General features: G+C 45.3%; 1 protein-coding gene across 2 annotated transcripts in view; it reads left to right on the forward strand.

Moving 5' to 3' along the window:
- The window catches only part of LOC147220602 (protein turtle homolog A-like), a 36652-nt gene that overhangs the window by 5118 nt on the left and 10023 nt on the right, over window positions 1–21511 (forward strand). For both annotated transcript variants that reach the window (XM_086171096.1, XM_086171097.1), the window contains exons 3-15: window positions 31–119; window positions 217–414; window positions 7246–7392; window positions 10076–10224; window positions 10912–11020; window positions 12501–12642; window positions 14374–14519; window positions 14824–14966; window positions 15486–15626; window positions 16168–16284; window positions 16990–17140; window positions 17431–17542; window positions 19295–19485. In XM_086171096.1, the coding sequence (XP_086027222.1) occupies window positions 65–119; window positions 217–414; window positions 7246–7392; window positions 10076–10224; window positions 10912–11020; window positions 12501–12642; window positions 14374–14519; window positions 14824–14966; window positions 15486–15626; window positions 16168–16284; window positions 16990–17140; window positions 17431–17542; window positions 19295–19485 (1801 nt within the window). In that variant the 5' untranslated portion in view covers window positions 31–64. The remainder of the gene's footprint in view (window positions 1–30; window positions 120–216; window positions 415–7245; window positions 7393–10075; window positions 10225–10911; window positions 11021–12500; window positions 12643–14373; window positions 14520–14823; window positions 14967–15485; window positions 15627–16167; window positions 16285–16989; window positions 17141–17430; window positions 17543–19294; window positions 19486–21511) is intronic.

Genomic DNA, 21511 nt, shown 5'->3' on the forward strand with positions numbered 1-21511 from the left:
GACAACGGTGTGTTTGTCTTCTGCCCGCAGCGAGGAGATGCCGAGGGACGTCTGATTGGCCGGCATGGAGCCTCCATCAGCTTCTGCTCGGACGCTGGCGTCGCTTCTCGCCCTCCTTTGTAAGCGCCTCCTCTCCGGAAGCTCTGGTCCTCCTCAGAAGATCCCAGATGGTCCTGATGTGTGAGTGAGAGGGTGAACCCTGTGGTGACCTTGCAGTGACCTCCAGGGTGGCGGCGCTGGAAGTCGGCGGGAAGGTCGGCGGCGCCGTGGAGCTGGAGTGCCTCCCCCCGTCCTCGGACCCGGCCGTTACCGTGGCGACCCTGCACGTGGTGGAGTGGGTGCGCCGCGGCCTGGAGATCCCGGTCCTCATCAGTTTCGGGTCCTACCCCCCCCACGTGCACCCCAACTATGCAGGTGTGTGTGTGTGTGCACCCATGTAAGTTAAGCCCCGCCTCCTGTCCTCAGTGACAGCTGTGATTGGCTCTGGCTAGTCAATGAATCAATGCTCTTTACACATCAAGTAATTTACCATTGGGTATGTTGTTGAAAATTAGCATTTGACGCTAGTAGTTCTTATCAAGGTGCTACTAGTCACATGATGCCCCGCCCCTCACACAGAAGCCACGCCCCTCGCATAGAAGCTCCGCCCCTCACACAGAAGCCCCGCCCCTTCTGAACAACAGGCCAAATGAGCCTGTCCTGCAGAGTTCAGACCCTCAGGTTTCTCTTGGTACTAGATTTGAATCTCCTGGTTTGTTTTGGTTCTCTGGGGTCTCCCAGGTCCCCCAAGTCCTCCAGGTCCCCCAGGTCCCCCAAGTCCCCCAGGTCCTCCAGGACTTCCAGGTCCCCCAAATCCCCCAAGTCTTCCAGGTCCCCCCAGGTCCCCCAGGTCCTCCAGGACTTCCAGGTCTCCCAAGTCCCCCAAGTCTTCCAGGTCCCCCCAGGTCCCCCAGGTCCTCCAGGTCTCCCAGGTCCCCCAAGTCTTCCAGGTCCTCCAGGTCTCCCAGGTCTTCCAGGGCTCTTCCTGACCTCGGCTACATAGTGTTTCAAATAGCAACTCCTTGTTTTCCTTCCATTGTCTTGATGGCCTCAGGGTCTGTAGTTCCTTGTTGTGGAGAAAAAGGTGGGGCATGGGGGGGGGTGCAAGGGTGAGGGGGGGGGGTCCTGGATGGATGAGAACCTCCTTTGTGAAGCTCCTGGTGTCCGTTAAGGGAACAGACAATGGGTTGGGATGTGGACAAAAGGAACGTGAGCCTTGGTCTTTTGTGCCGAGTTGTACTCTTTCTCCTGGAGAACCTCCCCCAAGGAAATCTGACCCCCGCCTTCCCCTCAGGGTGGCGGGGTCAAGCTGATGCCACCTGAGATGTTTTGAGATGACTGGGGTGGAGGTAGGAGGTGCGGGAGGTGTTCCAGGAAGCCGGTGGAAGGAGATGAAGAGGCGTGATGGAAATGGAGAACAAGGGTGCAGGACTTGTTGGACTTTTAGGTTCTCTCCATCTTCTCCTGCCTCCTGAGGTTCTCCTCTGCTTCTTGGTGCGGGTTAAGCCCCGCCCCTTGAAGCCGATCGCTAACCGCGAGCTAACTGCTCTCGACCGTGTGACGTAGCCTAGGAGTGAGCAAGTTCACCGCTGACCTTCGATCCCATCGAACCCGTCACGCCTGTTGACGGAGCAAACATCAGCCGGCCAATCAGAGCGTCCGACACTTTGCCCCTGACCCGCTCCTCATATCGGCGTTGACCTTTCACCCCCGAGATTGGCTCCGCCCTCTTTGAGGTGAACGAATGAATAAACGAACGCCGGTTCCGAACGGTTTTTCGGTTGAAGGCTAAAAGCTAAAAGGGTTTATTTGTTCTGCTGGAGATCCCTGGATTAGCGCGCTCGCTGGCGCCAGGACGGCTCGCTAAGCGGGTTTAAATATCTCTGACGTCGGGGCTCAGCGTGGAACATGTGTGGAACATCTGTGGAACGTGTCCGACAGGCGAGCAGCCGGGATTATTTGTCTACCGGCCTCATCAGGGAGGCTTGTTGTGTTCGACTCTGGGAGGGAATTGTAGTTTTTCTGGTGAACTGATTGGTGGTTTATAGGGAATTGTAGTTTTTAACGGAACCGTAGTTTTTTGGGAATTGTAGTTTATTGTAGTTTTAACAGAGCTGTAGTTTGGTCGTTTCTGAGGTCATTGTAGCTTTCTTGGGATCTATTTTCTACAGAGGTGTAGTTTTTGTGGAATGGTTATTTTCTAGCGAATGGTTGGTGTTTTTTAGGGAAATGTAGTTTTTAACGGAACCATATATTTTTAGGGAATTGTAGTTTTTTATAGAACTGTAGTTTTTGCAATGATGTAGTTTTTTTAAGGGAATGATTGGTGATTTTTAGGGAATCGTGATTATTTATGGAACTAGTTTCTGTGGAATTGTAGTTTTTTTAATTGAACTAGTTTTAAGGGAATTGTAGATTTTTGGGAATTGTAGTTTATTGTAGTTTTAACGGAGCTGTAGTTTGGTCGTTTCTGAGGTCATTGTAGTTTTCTTGGGATCTATTTTCTTCAGAGATGTAGTTTTTTGTGGAATGGTAATTTTCTAGCGAATGGTTGGTGATTTTTAGGGAATTGTAGTTTTTAATGGAACCATAGATTTTTGTGAATTGTACTTTCAGAGGGTAATGTTTGTGATTTAAAAGGTAATTGTAGTTTTTAAGGGAACTTTTTTTTGCTGAACTGTAGTTTTGGCGGAAGAGTTGTTTTTTGGGAGTGATTGCTGATTTTTAGGGAATTGTAGTTTTTTACGGAACTGTGGTTTTTGCAATAATGTAGTTTTTTTAAGGGAATGATGGGTGATTTTTAGGGAATCATAATTATTTATGTAACTAGTTTCTGTGGAATTGTAGTTTTTTTAATTGAACTAGTTTTAAAGGAATTGTAGTTTTTTAATGGAATTGTAGATTTTGGGGAATTGTAGTTTATTGTAGTTTTAACTGAACTGTTGATTGGTTGTTTCTGAGGTCATTGTTGTTTTCTTGGGAATTAATTTCTACAGAGGTGTAGTTTTTGTGGAATGGTAATCTTTTAGCGAATGGTTGGTGATTTTTAGGGAATTGTAGTTTTTAATGGAACCGTAGATTTTTGGGAATTGTAGTTTTTAATGGAACCGTAAATTTTTGGGAATTGTAGTTTTATAGGGGAATGTTTGTGATTTCTAAGGTAATTGTAGTTTTTAAGGAAACAAGTTTTTGCTGAACTGTAGTTTTGGCAGAAGAGTAGTTTTTTGGGGAGTGATTGCTGATTTTTAGGGAATTGTAGTTTTTTATGGAACTGTATTTTTGGCAATAATGTAGTTTTTTTTAGGGGAATGATTGCAGATTTGTAGGGAATTGTTATTATTTATGGAGCTAGTTTTAAGCGAATTGTAGTTTTTTTATGGAAGTATAGTTTTTAGGGAGTTTAACGGAACCTCTAGATTTTGAGGAATTGTAGTTTCAGAAGGGAATTGCTGTAATTGCTAAAGTAATTGTAATTTTTAAGGGAACTATTTTTTGCCGAACTGTAGTATTTGGGGATTTTTTTTGGAAGTAATCGTTAATTTTTAGGGAACTGTAGTTTTTTTATGCAACTGTAGTTTTTAGGTTTTTATGGAAGTATGGCTCTTGGACAATTGTAGTTTTTTAAGTGAACCATATTTATCCTTGTACTTCAGTCGTGTAATTTAAGGATATCATAGTTTTTGAGGAATTGGCTTAATTTAAGGGGGTTTATTGTAGTTTTGGGGGTTCGTAGGGAATTGTTTTTTTTACGGAATAGCTGTGTTTAGAATGCTATTTGTAGTTTAGGGAGGAATTCACATTTCAAGATATTGTTGTTTTTAGGGACTTATAGTCTGTTTTTGCAGACGTGCATTTTTCAGAGTTTATATTAGTTCCTTAGAGAATTGTTTTTTTTCTGGGCGAGAATCATTGTAGTTGTTTTTTTTTCGGATATTGCAGGTTTTTTCAGTGAACTCTTTTCCTTCAAACTCACAAAGAACCTTTTCAGGTGTGTTTTCTCCCGGTCACCTGAGAACGTGGAGGAGAAACATCTACAGGTGAACGCCTCGGGGTGTGTGTGTGTGTGTGTGTGTGTGTGTGTGTGAGTGAATGGCGCTTATTGAAATCATTGTTTGGGACCACTCAAGTAAATGAATGGAGCCAGTGATGGAGGGATGAAGAGAAGTGTTTTTCAGCTTCAGAGGAAGAGGAGGATCATCTTCATCCTTATGTGTAAAAAACACTAAAAATAAGAGCTGGAAGATATCTATCTATCTATCTATCTATCTATCTATCTATCTATCTATCTATCTATCTATCTATCTATCTATCTATCTATCTATCTATCTATCTATCTATCTATCTATCTATCTATCTATCTATCTATCTATCTATCTATCTATCTATCTATCTATCTATCTATCTATCTATCTATCTATCTATCTATCTATCTATCTATCTATCTATCTATCTATCTATCTATCTATCTATCTATCTATCTATCTATCTATCTATCTATCTATCTATCTATCTATCTATCTATCTATCTATCTATCTATCTATCTATCTATCTATCTATCTATCTATCTATCTATCTATCTATCTATCTATCTATCTATCTATCTATCTATCTATCTATCTATCTATCTATCTATCTATCTATCTATCTATCTATCTATCTATCTATCTATCTATCTATCTATCTATCTATCTATCTATCTATCTATCTATCTATCTATCTATCTATCTATCTATCTATCTATCTATCTATCTATCTATCTATCTATCTATCTATCTATCTATCTATCTATCTATCTATCTATCTATCTATCTATCTATCTATCTATCTATCTATCTATCTATCTATCTATCTATCTATCTATCTATCTATCTATCTATCTATCTATCTATCTATCTATCTATCTATCTATCTATCTATCTATCTATCTATCTATCTATCTATCTATCTATCTATCTATCTATCTATCTATCTATCTATCTATCTATCTATCTATCTATCTATCTATCTATCTATCTATCTATCTATCTATCTATCTATCTATCTATCTATCTATCTATCTATCTATCTATCTATCTATCTATCTATCTATCTATCTATCTATCTATCTATCTATCTATCTATCTATCTATCTATCTATCTATCTATCTATCTATCTATCTATCTATCTATCTATCTATCTATCTATCTATCTATCTATCTATCTATCTATCTATCTATCTATCTATCTATCTATCTATCTATCTATCTATCAAGATAGCTTGCTAGCTATGTAAGTAGCTAGTTTGCTATCCATCCATCCATCCATCCATCCATCCTTTCTTTCTCTCTTTCCTCCTTCCTGGTAGATTGTAGATGTTTCACCCTTCAATGTTTCTGATGTGATTTGATTGAAAGTCCTGGAACGAGACGTGGAAGTTGATGGATGTAGAACCCGATAGAGAACCTGACCAAAGAACTGCAGGGTCTGAATAGTGAACATGACCCATTGGTTGATCTGCTGGTGTGTGTGTGTGTGTGTGTGTGTGTGTGTGTTTAAACTCCAGATTGGTCTTAATCTGTGTAAAAGTGTCTTTCTAATCTCCTGGTTTCAGTAAATCCACTTTACATGGATTCATCACCTCGTGATTTGACACGTCAGCGGCTGCATGATGCAGCTAAATGCATGGTGTGTGTGTTTGTGTTTTTGTGTGTGTGTGTGTGTGTGTGTGTGTGTGTGAGAGTGTGTGTGTTATCGTTTATTTATTTGCATCCCTATTAGCTCCTCAGCAGTTCAGCTTTTCTTCCAGGAAAGTTCCATAAGAAAACAGTAATAACTTGCAATTTCCAATTAACACACACACACACACACACACACACACACACACACTCTGCTGATGTAACACCCTTATGCTGCAATAACCTGATAAAAATAATAAATAATAATATAAAAAAAGCTTTGAGGAGGATTTGTGTTTGGGATCAGGCTGTTTAACCGGGTTAGCCGGGTTAGCAGGGTTAGCAGGGTTAACCCCCCCCATCCCCCGTGTTGGTTTGATGAGTTAAAACCAAGGGAGAAGCTTTAACTAACCAGACAAATCTGAGCTAATCTCATTTGCACTCGTGTCCTGCTTTGACACACGTTATATATTTTTTTAAATATTTTTTAATTAACATATAGCTAATCACACATTTATTTCATTGCTATAAAATTATTGCTGAGAATTCATTTCATGACTTATCAATTAATTGGAATTTTTACTAATCATGTTAATCATTTTAAAATTAATAAAGTTGTTCTTTTTTTTTCTTCCTCTGCACTGCCCCAGAGGGCTAGGGATATCTGACTTCACACTCAATTGCCCCCCTGCCCCCCTCCCGACCCCTCCCTCGGGATTCAAAGATGGCGGCGGCGGCGGCGGCGGTAGGTCCGCCCCTCCCCCACTTCCTGTACTTTGATGCGATGACGGCCTTCATCACCTCGACCTTCCCTCCCAGGTGCTCCGGCGACCTACTTATCGCACTCGGGCTGTAAACACGAAAGGCCGAAGGCCAGGGGGGGTAAAAAAAAAAAAAAAAAGCAACCCCGGTGGGGGCAAAGGGCAGGATTTTCTAAATCCCACGTGCGCTGATGAGCGCTCGCCGCCCCTCCTGTGGGTTGGTTTTTTTTTCCGGCATGAGTGGAAAGGCAAACAGGGTGTGTGCATCATCGCTGCCCGCACATTCAACTTCCTGCTCCTACATGTAGACTAATTACCCCGGGTATTTACCCCCACCCCACCCCCCCAACCCAACCTCACACCACCCCCTCACCCCCTCCGCTGAGGTGTGAAGACATTATTTTATTTTTTTTTTTGAGGGGGGGGTCCTTACGTAAAGCCCCTCCATATCGGGTCACTGGACAATTGCCTAAGTCAGTGTGAAATGTAGGTAGAAGCAGAAACACCATGGGTTGTGTTACGAGGCTGGAGGGCGAGGTGGTGTTGGTGGTGTTGGTGGAGGGGGGGGGTGTCACCTGGCAACCAGAAGATCATGTTTCCGTGTGTGTGTGTGTGTGTGTGTGTGTGTGTTACCTGTGTGTGTGTGTTGTGGTTTCAGGCGAGGTTCAAGGCTGATGTTCATTTCTTTTCTGGCAATGAAGCCTCAGACTCGTATCTGACGGAGGCTGTCAGCTTCACATGTGCACCTTCGACACCCCCTGACCTCCAAAGACCTTCTCGCCCCCCCAGGTCGAGTGTCCTTGGTGCGTCTCACGGCCCTGAGGCTGAAGGTCCTGCAGCTGGAGGACCAGGGCCTGTACGAGTGCCGGATCCTCCTCCTGGAAGAACCTGCCGATGAGCTCCGGAACGGCACCTGGACCAGGCTCTCAGTGACTGGTAAGGTTCTCGCACATGTGTGTGTGTGTGTGTGTGTGTGTGTGTGTGTGTGTGTGTGTGTGTGTGTGTGTGTGTGTGTGTTTGCACGCTGATCGGATACCCAGAGAACCAGATACAGATGAGATCATCCCTGCTGTCTCTTGATGGAATACATGTATCTCTTCTCCAGTAAATGAGAAGTTAGCGTAGAAATAGCTTTGCGTTCCAGGAATTTTAGCAGAAGCTCCGCCCCCTTTTGTGTCACATGTCCCTGAGAGTACCAGGATGTGAGCCCATGAAGGTCCTTGATTGCGGAAGAGCTCCTGTTTCAAGAAGTTCTTGCTTTCGGGCTAAAAGCATTGTTAGCATTGAAAGAGCTTCGTGTTCTGGAAGGGTACTGAAAGTCCAGGGCCATGAAGGTCCCTGATTGCCAAAGAGCTTCTGGTCAGGCGGTGCTTGGTCTTGGATTAACGAGGTCCATCCGTCAAGAAGTCCGTCAGGCTAAATGAATGTTAGCATAGAAAGAGCTTAGCGTGCTAGCAATGAGCGGAAGCCCCGCCCCCTTTGGTGTCACATTCTGTGAGAGAACTGGGTGTCCGAGTCCATGAAGGTCCTTTGTTGGTCCTGGTTTGGGAACTTCTTGCTCAGATTAACAAGGTCCTTCTCTAGAGGTCCATCGGGCTAAACGAGATGCTAGCATTGAAAGATCTTCTAGGAATGAGCGGAAGCCCCGCCCCCTCCAGCTCTACGTCCTCGCCTGTCCAACAACCCTGAGAGTACCGAAAGTCCGAGTCCATGAAGGTTGTTCTTGCTCCCAGAAGTCCGTCTACCAAAAAGTCCATCAGGCGATGGAAAATGACACTAGAAAGCTCTTCTCCGATGCTAGCATTAGCACCATGGCTACTTAGTCCAAACTCCCCAGGATGGACCCTGGCGAGACTTAACGATGGGCTAGCATTCATCGCGCGTTAGCAACACTAGCTTTGACCTGGCGGCTTGGGGGTGAAGACGCCTGGTGAGATGCCTGCTGGAGCTGGAGGTGGGAAGAGGAGGACGTAGATGCTGGAGGTGGTGGATGGTGGGAGTGAGTCAACCAGCCGCAAGGGTGTTGTTGTTTTTTTTTTTTGTTGCAAGAAGTGACTCATCCAGATGCTAAAATAACCAGGTGACTCACGAGTTGGACCTCGGCGAGATGTTGAGATGTTTCTAGTTTGGATTGATGAAGGAGCAGTGCAGGTGTCGGTGCTTGTTTGGGAGCGAGGGGCGTGGAGATGTTAGATGTTCTGGAGACAAGCATACTGAGATGGTTTGGATGGTGGAGATGGTGGAGATCTGGGAAGAAGGACCCTGAAGATGGAGGAGGACCAGAAAGGAGATTTACGTCTGGAGGACCAGAGAGGGTTAGATGTATGCAGATGATTGGCTGAGGCCCTGCTGGAAACCTCAAATCTCCAGGAGACAAACATCAGAAGGATGTCTCATTAAAAAAAAAGCCCTGGAGAAGAACACCCAATTAAAGTTCTCCCAGGTGTCTTGAAGATCTCCGTCCCTGAACGCACCGTTTACTGACAACTCCTCCCAGAAGGGGCTGCTCTCAGAAGCAAACAACTTGAATTTCTGCCAGGAGGAGCGTGGAGAACTTCCATGTGGAGAACATCCAGACCATGGAAGACTTTTGAAGGAACCATTGCTCCTCCTCCTTCTCCATCACCCTGGTCTTCTTCTTCCTGTCTCTGAAGCTCAGCTGGTTCAGTGGCGTGGAGGTGCACCTCCTGGTTGGAGGTCCTCCTGAATAAAACATCTGACTGTCGACAAAAGCGACGCCGTTTTTCGCGCTTGTTTATTTTCCTTTCATTTGCTTTGATGTTTATTCCGATAAAAGTTTCCCGCCGTAGATCAAAGCGCCCCCCCCCCCCCCCCCCGTCACGGGTGGCGGCGGCGGCCATCTTTGTTTTGGTCGAGATGAAACAACCAAAAACAAAGCGACCACCAGACGAAGGGAAACTTTTAGTTTCACGGCGTCACCAGAAGCTTTGAAGCTCAGCAGGACACCGGCGAGCTGATCTGAGGTGGAACGTCAGAACCCTGAGAACCTCGAGAACCTCGAGAACCTCGAGAACCCTGAGAACCCCGAGAACCTTAGCCTCGCTTTGGAAACCCAAGCTGGAACCACGCTTGATGGAACACTCTTCCCAGGAGAACATCTAAGCTCTTTGTGCCCTGGTTTCCTCTGGGTTCTCCTCTAGGGTTCTACAGGGTTCTCATCATGTTCTCTTCTAGGGTTCTCACCATTTTCTCACCATGTTCTCCTCTAGGGTTCTACAGGGTTCTCACCATGTTCTCCTCCAGGGTTCTACAGGGTTCTCACCATGTTCTACTCCAGGGTTCTCCCAAGTTCTCGCCATGTTGACTTCATGTTCTCCTGTCTCGGTCATCTGTTGCCCCTTTGGTTCCTCTCCGGGTTCTCCGTCTTCAGGTTCATTGAAGACCTTGAGGACTGACAAGGTGAATGATTGGACGTTCCAACATGATTGACAGGTCACCTGGGCTAAGCTCCGCCCCCCAAAAAGGGGCGGATCATTAGGATAAAGTCACTTCCTGTTTGCTGTTGTCCGTCACAGGAAGTCAGGAGAACGGCCGAGATCAAAGATCAGCAGGATTTTTATGTTTTTTTTAACTTCTGCCCCCCCCCCCCCCCCCATAGGCCCGCCCACTTTCACCGAAGCCCCGCCCCCTGCGGTGGAGGTCCTGGTCGGGGGTCGCCTGTCGCTCACCTGCGGCGCCAAAGGGAACCCCCGCCCGAGCATCACCTGGCTGAAGGACGGCGCCGTCCTCCAGAGGACCGACGGACAGGTAGGAACCTGCGGAACCCACGGCGGAACCCGGTTCTAGAACATCTAGGAACCGTCATGTTTGTCCACAGCACCTGCCGGGTCCTTGAACGCATCATGTAGCTGGATGCTAAAAGGGGAAAAATGGACATCTTCCTGTATCTGGTGTCCGCTATGCTAAGCTAACCAGTCAGACCCTCCCCTGCACCCTCGCCATGGCGATATGACATCATAAAATGATGTTACGCCATCATGTAGTGGCGTCCGATGGCTGCCGGGTGCTTGAACGCATCACGGCATGGAGGTGGAATGGACACTGAATGTCCCTTCTTGTATCTTTTATATGCTATGCTAAGCTAACAAGTCATGACATCAATATGACATCAATATGTCATATATGTCACACATCAATATGTTACATCACCATTGTGATGTAACGTCATAAAACGCCGAAAATGTCACGCCGTGTCGCCATTTTTCAAACATCCCCCCTTGTGGTGACCGGCGGTACTGCACCGCCGAGCCTCCCTAGGAGGCGGAGCCTAAATCCGGTTTCCATGACGACAGGGAGGTGAACGGATGAATTCCTGTCACGTGCGGTGCCATCAAGTGGCGAGCAAAGGCAGCAGCTCGGTGTGTGTGTGTGTGTGTGTGTGTGTGTGTGTGTGTGTGTGTGTGTGTGAGCTCATTTTTTTTTTCGGTTCTCCAGGATGCCGTCGTGTCCCTGGTGGCGGCGGCGGCGGCGGCGGGACGCTACACCTGCTACGCCGCTAACTCTGAGGGGAACGTGACAGCCGAGACAAAAGTGGAGATCAAAGGTCAGTGTGTGTGTGTTCGGTGTGTGTGTGTGTGTGTGTGTGTGTGATTGGTCGGGTTTCTCCGTGTTGCATCACACCGTTCTAAAGATGGTCTCTGAAGCGGAACCCGGGTTCCTTCTCCTGCCTGGAGAAGATGGCTGATGTAGAGATCCTGGTGGATCAGCCGGTTCCTCGTGAAGGATCTGGAACGAGGCGTGATGTTCTGCTGAGACCTGAGGAGAACCATCAGGGTTCTAGAAGAACCTCACGGCGAGAAGGTTCTGGGTTCTAAAAGGTGGATTGGGTTCCACTCAGGTTCTTCTGGTTCCTCGGTGTCAACATGTTCTCCAGGTTCTTCAGCCCAGAAGTTTGTCCATTGAAGCCTGAAGCCGCCTGAAACACCTAGATGATTGACAGCTGACCCGTCTGGTTAAACCCCGCCCCCTCGCCCTGGCGTCAGCTCTGATTGGCTCCGAGCACCACTGATCAACACCAGTATTGATCATCTCCAATCGAAGATCTCCGTTCCTTCTCTGGGTTCTGTGTTCTCCACTGTGACGTGGGGAGATTATGCAAATAGCATCTGCAGCTCCGTGTGTGTGTGTGTGTGTGTGTGTGTGTGTGTGTGTGTGTGTGTCTCACCGGATTACGGCAACACACACACACACACACACACTGCAGAATTATTGTTCTCCAACTGGTTCCATTGGAGAACCGTGTTCTTGCGGTTGATTGGGGCCGCCGCCGCCGCCGACGACTTCCTGATCCTGATGGTCGCCGTGGCGATGACCCCCCCCCGTCAATCATCCGCTCCTCGCCGCCGTTATAAACCCGCAAAAACGGCGGCGAGGAGATCATGTGATTAATTCCAAACACGAGCTGGTGTTGTGAGGAAAGGGGAGGCGTGTGTGTGTGTGTGTGTGTGTGTGTGTGTGTGTGTGTGTGTGTGTGGGGGGGGGATGGTGCCGCCACCGCCATTGATGGGGGGGTCGGGCTCTCCTCGCCGCCGCTCCCCCAGACGCTATCTGAGGATATTCTAATTGCTTTTTGATTGTTTTATTTTTACAGTCTCGGGCTCAGATGAGGGGTTGCAAAGGCGCGGCGTATTAAACGACCCCCACGCCGCCGCCGCCGCCGCCGCCGCCGCCGCCGCCGCTTGGTTTCCTCAGGACGCATTATACAGTTGTTATTACTGTGTCGTAAGCGATGGAGCGAGATAAGACGCCAGTAGCGACGAGAACGGCGTGATAACGGAAGCAACGTGGGAAAAAGGCATGTTGTCTCGCTTGAGAAACACGCGGTGTTTTAATTAACCGGTAATAACACGCCGGTTAAACACACGCCGTGCAAAACGGCGGAAAAACAGGACGCCGTGTCGGACGCTCGCCCGAAGACGCCGCGACGCCGCAAAATTAACCAAATTTGTACTTTCCCTCCTGTGAATGTGAGTGAAAAGAAAACGGCGTCCGACTTGACCGCGAGTTGGCTTCCGTGTCCTCAGGCCCGCCCGTCATCGTGGTGGCGCCCAAAGACGTCGCCGTTAATGTGACGCTGGACGCCCTCCTGCGCTGCCGGGCCGCCGCCAACCCCCCCAACATGACCTACATCTGGCAGAGGGCCGGCGAGAACGTCCACCACATCCAGTGAGTGACAACGCAACACCTGACTTAAGGCTTGTTACACCGCTATTACATGTTTATTACACGTTTATTACACGGATGATATGTTATTACACATTTATTACATGTTACTAAATGTTTATTACATGGTAATAAATAAGAATAAGAATAAGAACAACTTAATTTATCCTAAAGGAAATTGTTGTGCCAGAGTTTTAAGTAAAACATACCAATAATAAATAATAGTAGGAAATTGTATAAACAGTAAAAATAAAAGGGGGGGGGGGGGGGATAAGGGATACAAATAAAACTATAAAGTGTCAAAGTCAAGGCTACTAAGTATAAATGGTATTACACATTATTGCATAGTTATTGAATTTTTTACATGTTTTATGGTATTACATGTTTATTATGTGTTAATATGTATAACATACACATTTATTACATGTGATTACACATTTGTGTCAGTTACATGCTTATTACATGTTTATTACATGTTTATTACATGTTACTATGTATTTAGTACACATTTGTTACAGGTGATTACACGTTTGTGTGTGTTACATGCTTATTACATGTTTATGACATAGTGTTACTATTCTTTCAATTAACTAATACTTGCTAACTAGTTAGCTAACTTTCCACCACTTGCTTTGATTTGGGTGAAGCTAACTTCCATTGCTAGCTTGTTGAATTGATGCATCAGCGTCTCAACCCCCCCCCCCCCCCATCTGCTGGTGATTAGCGTTAGCATGTTAGCCTGACGCATCAAGAAAAGCCCATTTTTCTTCGTCCCCTTTAAACATTAAACCCTTTCCCGCGCCGAGCTAATTTAGAAAACAACTTCCTGGATTTGAATGCATCAGCGTTGGATTTATATTCATTATTTATTCCTCTTTAATTCTCCTGAAAAACCCGATCATGTTAAATTCTGGCAGCCGCAGAAGAAGAGCAGAGATGTTACATGTTTAGCATGTTAGCATGACACACGTTTATGCGCCGTGTGGGTTGTAAGTAGTCACGGCGTCCCCTTTGTCCCATGGTGGAAAAAAATAACAAAAAAACAAACTCGACTGGTTCACACACACACACACACACACACACACACACACACACACACACACACACACACAACCCACGGACAACCGTGACATTTCCAGAGAAATCGCCTCGGAGCCGTGGGGAGTTAAACCATTTTCTCCTTTTCCTTTCTTATTTTTTTTTTCCTGTTTTTTTTTTTTTTTTTCTTCCATCCCTGCTGGAGAAACATTGCCTCGGTGAAGAAGGGGGAGGCGGAACATCTGTTTCTGCCACCTAGCTTTCTGGCTAGCCACTTAGCCTAGCCGGCTACGTGGGTGGCTACTAAGCGTGCCTGCAGGTGGATGATAAACATCACCCCTGTCGGTGACCTAGCAAGCTAGCTACGGATTAGCCATCTACAGCTAGCTTGATGTGGCTAGTTAATAGGTGGCTAGTTAATTTACTCGCGCTGTTGGACAACTGAGCGCTTGCCTGTTTATGTTTTGGAACTAGCCGTTTGCTAATGAATTTACTCCAGCACGCGCTCACCTGTTATAACTACCGAGCTATGTGGCGCTAACTAGTCAACAAGTTGATAACGGATGCTAACGTGTTTCAGATACCTAGCAAGCAGCGCTAAAAGTAGCTAACTAGCTACCATGCTAATTCGCCCCCTCACCTTAGCTTAGAGGGTACTTTGGGTATTTTCCGCTCAAAGTTCTCGCCTCCTTCCAGGTCCCTGAAGTCCCGGGTGAAGATCATGGTGGATGGAACCCTCCTCATCTCCACCGTCACGCCGCAGGATTCGGGCACGTACACGTGCACGCCCACCAACGGCCTGCTGACTCCGCCCACCGCCGCCGCCAACCTCACCGTCATGCGTACGTTTGGTCTTCTTCTCACTTCCGGCACCTTCCGTGGTTCGGTAAACGTTCTCATCACCGAGGAACCTCGGCGAGGACCTTCACTTAAAACCCTCAGTGAGGTCCTCAAGGCTGACCTTCACCAAGGAACATCAGGCTTGGAGAACCCGCCTCACGCGGAGAACGTTCCCCCGCAGCAGATAGTGGACCATGTTAGACACGGAGAACGTGAACGCGTGCGGTGGTTCTAGTTTCCAGGATCTCCTCGAAGATGCCGATGGTTCTCGATCTGAAGCTTCTCCTGATCTTCTCCCCCCGGCAGACCCGGCCCTGGTTCTGGACCTTCCCCCGGAGACCTACCTGCCGGCCGGCCGCCAGGGCCGGATCTCCTGCCCGACCGCCGCCCAGCCGCCTCTCCTGCACGTGGACTGGACCAGGGATGGAGAACCTCTGGACCTCTCCAGGGTGAGGAACCTTCTCCAGATGTGACCTCAGCTGGTCCTTCTTCCAGGCAAACACCTTCTTAGGTTCCTCCAGGTTCTAAGCAGGAACATTCTGAAACCCTCCGTTTGAGAGTTTAAAACACAGGAAGGAAACATCACATTATATTGCAGTGTGTGTGTGTGTGTGTGTGTGTGTGTGTGTGTGTGTGTGTGAGACAACACACACACACACACACACACACACACACACACACATCGCCGTGCTTCGGCATCAGGCTGTTATTCCTGCCAATTATTGCGATTCGGCCCAGGATGTCGCCGCTGCTCATCGCCATGCCGACACACACACACACACACACACACACACACACACACACACACACACACACAGAGGATAATAGCTCTTGACTTCTCCTGCTTCCTGTCTGGATTTTCAAACTAAATTGAAATTTCAAAATGAGACTTTTTTTTGGGATATTGGAGGATTTCATGGTGAAGTTGAGAAGATGTGAAGGTTCTTCTGATGGACTTCCCTCCTCAGTTCCCAGGGTGGAGCGTGGAGGCCGACGGCTCCCTGCAGATGCAGACGGTGAACGAGGACGCCCGAGGAACCTTCACGTGCACGCCCTTCAACAGCTACGGCACCATGGGCTCCTCCAGCTCCACCAACGTTCTCCTGCAGGTGGGGGCATCTTCTCCATCTTCTCCAGGTTCTCCTTGTTCATCTCATCGCTCCACTGAAGGTGTGACTGAGAGGGTGAACGATTGGACGGTTGATTGACAGGCGGGGTGTTCCGGTGAAGCCCCGCCCCTCAGGCCACATCCATCACCGATAGGAAGCTGTGAATTCCAAGATGGCTGCCGGAGCGGCGAGTTCAAGCGTTCACCGAGTCCCGAGCGGATCCTCGCCGTTGTTTGTCTCCGGAACCGGTTTGGACGGCGTCCCGCCGCTTCTGTCGGGCGCCGTCAGCCGGAGCGTCCATCTCCGGACGCCGTGCGTGAGCGCTAATTAGCCACCACCCCGGTTGTCGCAGCGAATTAAAAAACCAGACGGGAGCGACATTTCATTGACCTTTTCCGGACGGACGGCCGCGCCCTCCGGCGCCGCCGCGCCTCCCACCCGCCGCCATTAGCGAGTTAATTGTGCGGCTAATCCCTTTTTGTCATTGAGCTAATCCGGTCCGGAGGGGAAGTAATCCCGGCTCTTAATCTGGGCGCTCCAGGACCCCCCGGCGTTCGCCGCCGCGCCGGAGAAGGAGTACCGACAGGAAGTGGGCCGGACGCTGGCGGTCCCGTGCCGCGGGAACCAGGGCGCCGCCACCAAAGTCACCTGGAGGAAGGTGAGTCCGACGCCGGGCGCTCCTCAGAACCTCCAAGAGGAGGGAAAACATAAATCGAAGTGGCCTTGAACGCGTCTCGACGAGCGCGGAACCGAGAACGTCTCCTCGGAAAGAACGTCTGAAAGGCGCCCGTCGCTGTTTCCATGGCAACCCGGCAGTCTGAGGCGAATCCGGAGCCGTTAATTAACCGTGATGTCACTTAAGGCCGCGCTAGCTCGTCACGCTAGCATGAATCCCAAGGCGAGCAGCACGGCGGGATGCTAATGTTGCTAAACCAGACAAACCTCTACAAAGCTTGAGCGGTAGCGTTAGCGTTAGCCGCTAGCTGGGGTCAGACGTTCTCCAGGTTCTAAAGCTACCAGAGCCCATTTACATATATACAGATTTAAGACCTGCACACATATTTATCAGATTTTATGTATATATGTTTATGTGTGTGTGTATATATATATATATATATATATATCAAATAAACAATGCAATGCAAATAAACAAATACCTGTACACTCACACATATGTGTGTTCAAGCTGCCAAATGTAATGTAATGTAAGTGTGCAAGCACTCACACACACACACACACACATGTTGATATATTAAGTACAGGCGTATAATTTATGTATATTTGTTTATATATTCCATACATTATGTTCATATTATGTACGTATTTCCAAATGTCAAACCACGTGTCCTGGCTTCGTCCTCAGGCGGCGGCGGCCCGCAACGCCTCGTTCTCGGTCCGACCCGACGGCTCGCTGCTGCTGCGTCCGCTGCTGAAGGACCACCAGGGCGCGTGGGAGTGTCGCGTGGAAAACCGCGTGGCGGCGGCGGCGGCCGTCACACACGTCTACGTGCTGGGTGAGAAAAGATACACAAACATTTAAATAAACGGCGGCGGTTTCAGGTGAGCAACTATTCCAGACATTACGGTAAATAAAAGGGTTTGGAGGGCGAAGTGTGTGTGTGTGTGTGTGTGTGTGTGTGTGTCCTGTAGCTCCATCCTGCTCCTGTTATTTGTCAGATCTGCTTGTTATCTACAAACTCCAGACTTATGTTTATGGCGGCGCTTCCACGCCGCCGCCGCCGCCAGCTGTGGGCGGAGCTTCTGGCTAACATTGAACTTCACAGATGTTTCCTCTGCGCGGCAGGAACCAGCCCCCACGCCGCCACCTCCCTGTCCGTCACGCCGGAGGCGGGGCGCGTCCGGCTGTCCTGGGTGGCGGGCTTCGACGGCGGCTCGCCGCAGACCTTCTCCGTCTGGTGGGTGTCAACCCACGCCGTTCTTCCCCGTCCGCCGTCGCCATGGCAGCCATTGACGGCGCTCGTAGTCCTCTATTGATCTCCGGGACGAGGAGCTCATTTATTCGTTATCACTTCCCGGCAGCTCCGCTGAAATTCGCCGCCGCTTCGCAGGCGAAGATGGCGTGACACGTTTGTTTTTCCCGCGAATCAGCAGTTTTTATTTTTTTTTCTTCCCCGCGGGCAGAAATGGCCGCCGGACGCCCGCCGCGCTCTCCGAGGCGGCTATCGACGTTCTCCTGACAGATCAGCGGGCGGCGAAACACCGGGAACATAAATAGAGATCAGGAAGGAAAGTCAATGTGTGCAGAGGAACCTGATTCTGACTGGCCTCATTCATTCATTCATTCATTCATTCATTCATTCATTCACCGCCGCCATGTTTTATATGACATCCAACCTTTCGCCCTGTCAAACACATTTCTTACCTGAACGCCATTCACTCATTCACATGCTATAGAGACATACAACATTCACTCATTCATTTACATCTTATAAAGACATTCATCCATTCACCCTCTCATTCACAGCATAAACATACGACCATTCACTCATTCATTCATGAGCAACCTTTCATACGTACATCTAAACGTTCACATCTCATGAATGATTCACTCATTCACGCACATTTCTGAGAAAAAACATCCAAGCATTCACTTTCAGACACATTCATACATTCACTCATTCATTCACATCAAACACATAGACATTCATCCATTCATACATTCATATCTCACATATAGACATTCATTCATTCGTACATATCTCACATAAAGATATTCATTCATTCATTCATTCATTGATTCATTCATTCATATCTCACATATAGACATTCATTCATTCATTCATATATCACATATAAATATACATTCATTCATTCATATATCACATATAGATATTCATTCATTCGTTCATATCTCACATAAAGATATTCATTCATTCATATCTCACATATGGACATTCATTCATTCATATCTCACATAGACATTCATTCATTCATTCATATATCACATTTAGACATTCATTCATTCATTCATATATCACATATAGATATTCATTCATTCGTTCATATCTCACATAAAGATATTCATTCATTCATATCTCACATATGGACATTCATTCATTCACTCATTCATTCATATCTCACATAGACATTCATTCATTCATTCATATATCACATATAGATATTCATTCATTCGTTCATATCTCACATAGAGACATTCATTCATTCATATATCACATTAGGCATTCATTCATTCATTCATTCATATATCACATATAGATATTCATTCATTCGTTCATATCTCACATATAGACATTCATTCATTCACTCATTCATTCATATCTCACATATAGACATTGATTCATTCACTCATTCATTCATATCTCATATATAGACATTCATTCATTCCCGTCCAAGCTGAAGACCTCCATCCATTCACTCCTTCACCCCCCCAGCAGTGGAGGCTTCAGGTGATGTTCCTCCTCACCCTGTCATCCAAACCTCCAAGCTCTGGAGAAAAGAGCCGCATTAATAATGTTTTTTTTTTGAAAAGGTGAATTGATATAAGAAGCTATAAAGCATCCTTGTGGAACGAGAACATCCTCTTTCACCGGCGTTGTGGCGGCGGCGGCGGCGGCGGCGTTGAGCGCGAATGATTAATGGAAGCTGCTTTTCCGTCATGTTTGATCAAACTCCCCGTCTGGGCTCAGGTTGAAGAAGATCTCGGGTCCCGGCGGCGCCGAGGCCGAGGGCTGGAGCTCCAGACCCGTCCCCCCCGGCGGGGGGACCCGCCTGGACCTGGAGGGCCTCGGCCCGGACGCCGAGTACCAGTTCAGCGTCCTGAGCCGGAACCGGATCGGCGCCGGGCCCTTCAGCCGGATCGCCACGGCCAGGACGCTCGGTAGGGACCAGAACGCAACTCGTCTTCTAACCTCGCTCGTTTCTGTTATTTTCCTCTGAAATGACATCATTATCATAATTTATATCATTATAATCCGATGTTTTGTAGATTTATTGTGAACCATTTTTTTTTAATTATAGATACTCAGAGCATGACATCATTTCTGTTTATTTTGTAATATTTTTATTTTTCTTTTACTCCAAATGTATTTTCTTGGATGGACTTACTTATCATTTTATTTTATTATTTTTTTTATTTTGTTTTTTAGATCATTAGTTCTTTTTGCAGATTTTTTTATTTATTTTTTATTTCCTCAAAAATTTCTTATTTGGATTGGATATCTATTTAAATTTTTATTATTATTTTTTTTTTTCTTTGGTAGTGCCTTTTATTTTTGGAGTTGAAATTTACATACATTTTAAAGTAAAGTTATCATGATAAAATTTCTGAATTTTTTAAATGTTTATTTTGTTTTTATTTTTATAATTTCAATGTGTGGTTTTGGATGACTTATTTTTCAAAAGATAATTAGATATTTTTGCTGTTTTTTTTGTTAATAATTTTTGACTTTTTCAATTTCAGTTTTCTTAAATAATAATAAAATAAAATAATAATAATAAAAGTTTTAGTATAATGTCAGTTATCATGACAATATTTCTTTCCCTAAAAAACATTTAGGTTAATTTCTGACATATTTTGGATTAATCAGTTACCTTTGCAGATTTATTTCTATATTTTATTATTTGATTTTAGCTCTCTATATCAATAAAAGTCTATATAAGAAATAAAATATCAGTCATTTCATGTTTATATGTATTATAGATCATTATTTATTTTCATTGACAATTATTAGGATTCAAATTTCTGATTAATATACATACATATATATATATATATACATATATAAACATATATATGTATTTTATTGGATTGACAATTTATAAATTTAATGATTTTTTTAATCAGTTTAATGTAAATAGCTTGATTAAATAATTAATCAAACATTTTTTGTAATTTTTTTGAATTTTGTAATTTGATGTAATATTGAGATTCAGCTTTTTGGCTTATCTGTTATATATGTATATTTACATATACATACATGCAAATATAATGTCAGCTTTCATGGCATTATTTCTTTTCTTTCTTTGGTCATTTTAGATTTTTTTTACAAATGTTTTATTTTGTGATATATTTAATTTACTTCCTGTAAATGTATTTTCCTTGCAATCTTCTTAATAATTAGGTTTTAAGGCAGTTATTTTTTATTTTGGCAGATTTATTATAAATTACTGATGTTTTTTTATGTCCGAATTTCATTTTATTTTTTCAAGCATATTTTTCATATCTTTGTTTTGGTTTTGATCAATCATTTAAATTTTTTGGACTTTAAGGATTGATTTACATCCGCTAATATATAGTAAGTAAGTAAGTTGATGTTGCATCAAAAGTTGTTTTACAAATTGCAGAATAATTCAGACAATTTAATTTTTTTTATGTAACTGACCGATATTTTTTTAAAAATGCATTGATCATTTTTTTTAGCTCACACCTTATATTTATCTTTATCCTTATTTATCTTAAACTCATTCTTGACAATGTCGAGTTTATAGTGTCGACGTGTATTTAAGTGTATACACACACGTGTGTGTGTGTGTGTATGGCAAGGTATTTGTGTATACACGTGCATACATGTACATGTACATGTGTACAGATGTATATACTGTGTGTACAAGTACATATTCACAAATTAGCGCCTCTGAATAGATTAAAAATAGCTAAATAAATATATAGACCACAAATATATAAGCCGCAAGGTATTTACACAGAAACATTTTTGCTAATTAAATCAGCAAATATGTTCCGTAAAAATGTTTCTTTTTTTTCCATAAATAAGAAGAAAAAGTCCTTCCATCCATTTATTTTCCATCCCCTCTTTGTCCTGCGGCCGATCGCTTTCTCAAACTATTAAAGTCTTCGCCGTCTGAATTGAACGGCCTCAGAATTTCACCGTCATTCCAAGGCTAAA

Source organism: Fistularia commersonii, chromosome 23 (assembly GCF_037954325.1).
Source record: "Fistularia commersonii isolate RoL2024-O1a breed Wild chromosome 23, RoL_Fcom_v1.0, whole genome shotgun sequence".
Taxonomy (NCBI): domain Eukaryota; kingdom Metazoa; phylum Chordata; class Actinopteri; order Syngnathiformes; family Fistulariidae; genus Fistularia; species Fistularia commersonii.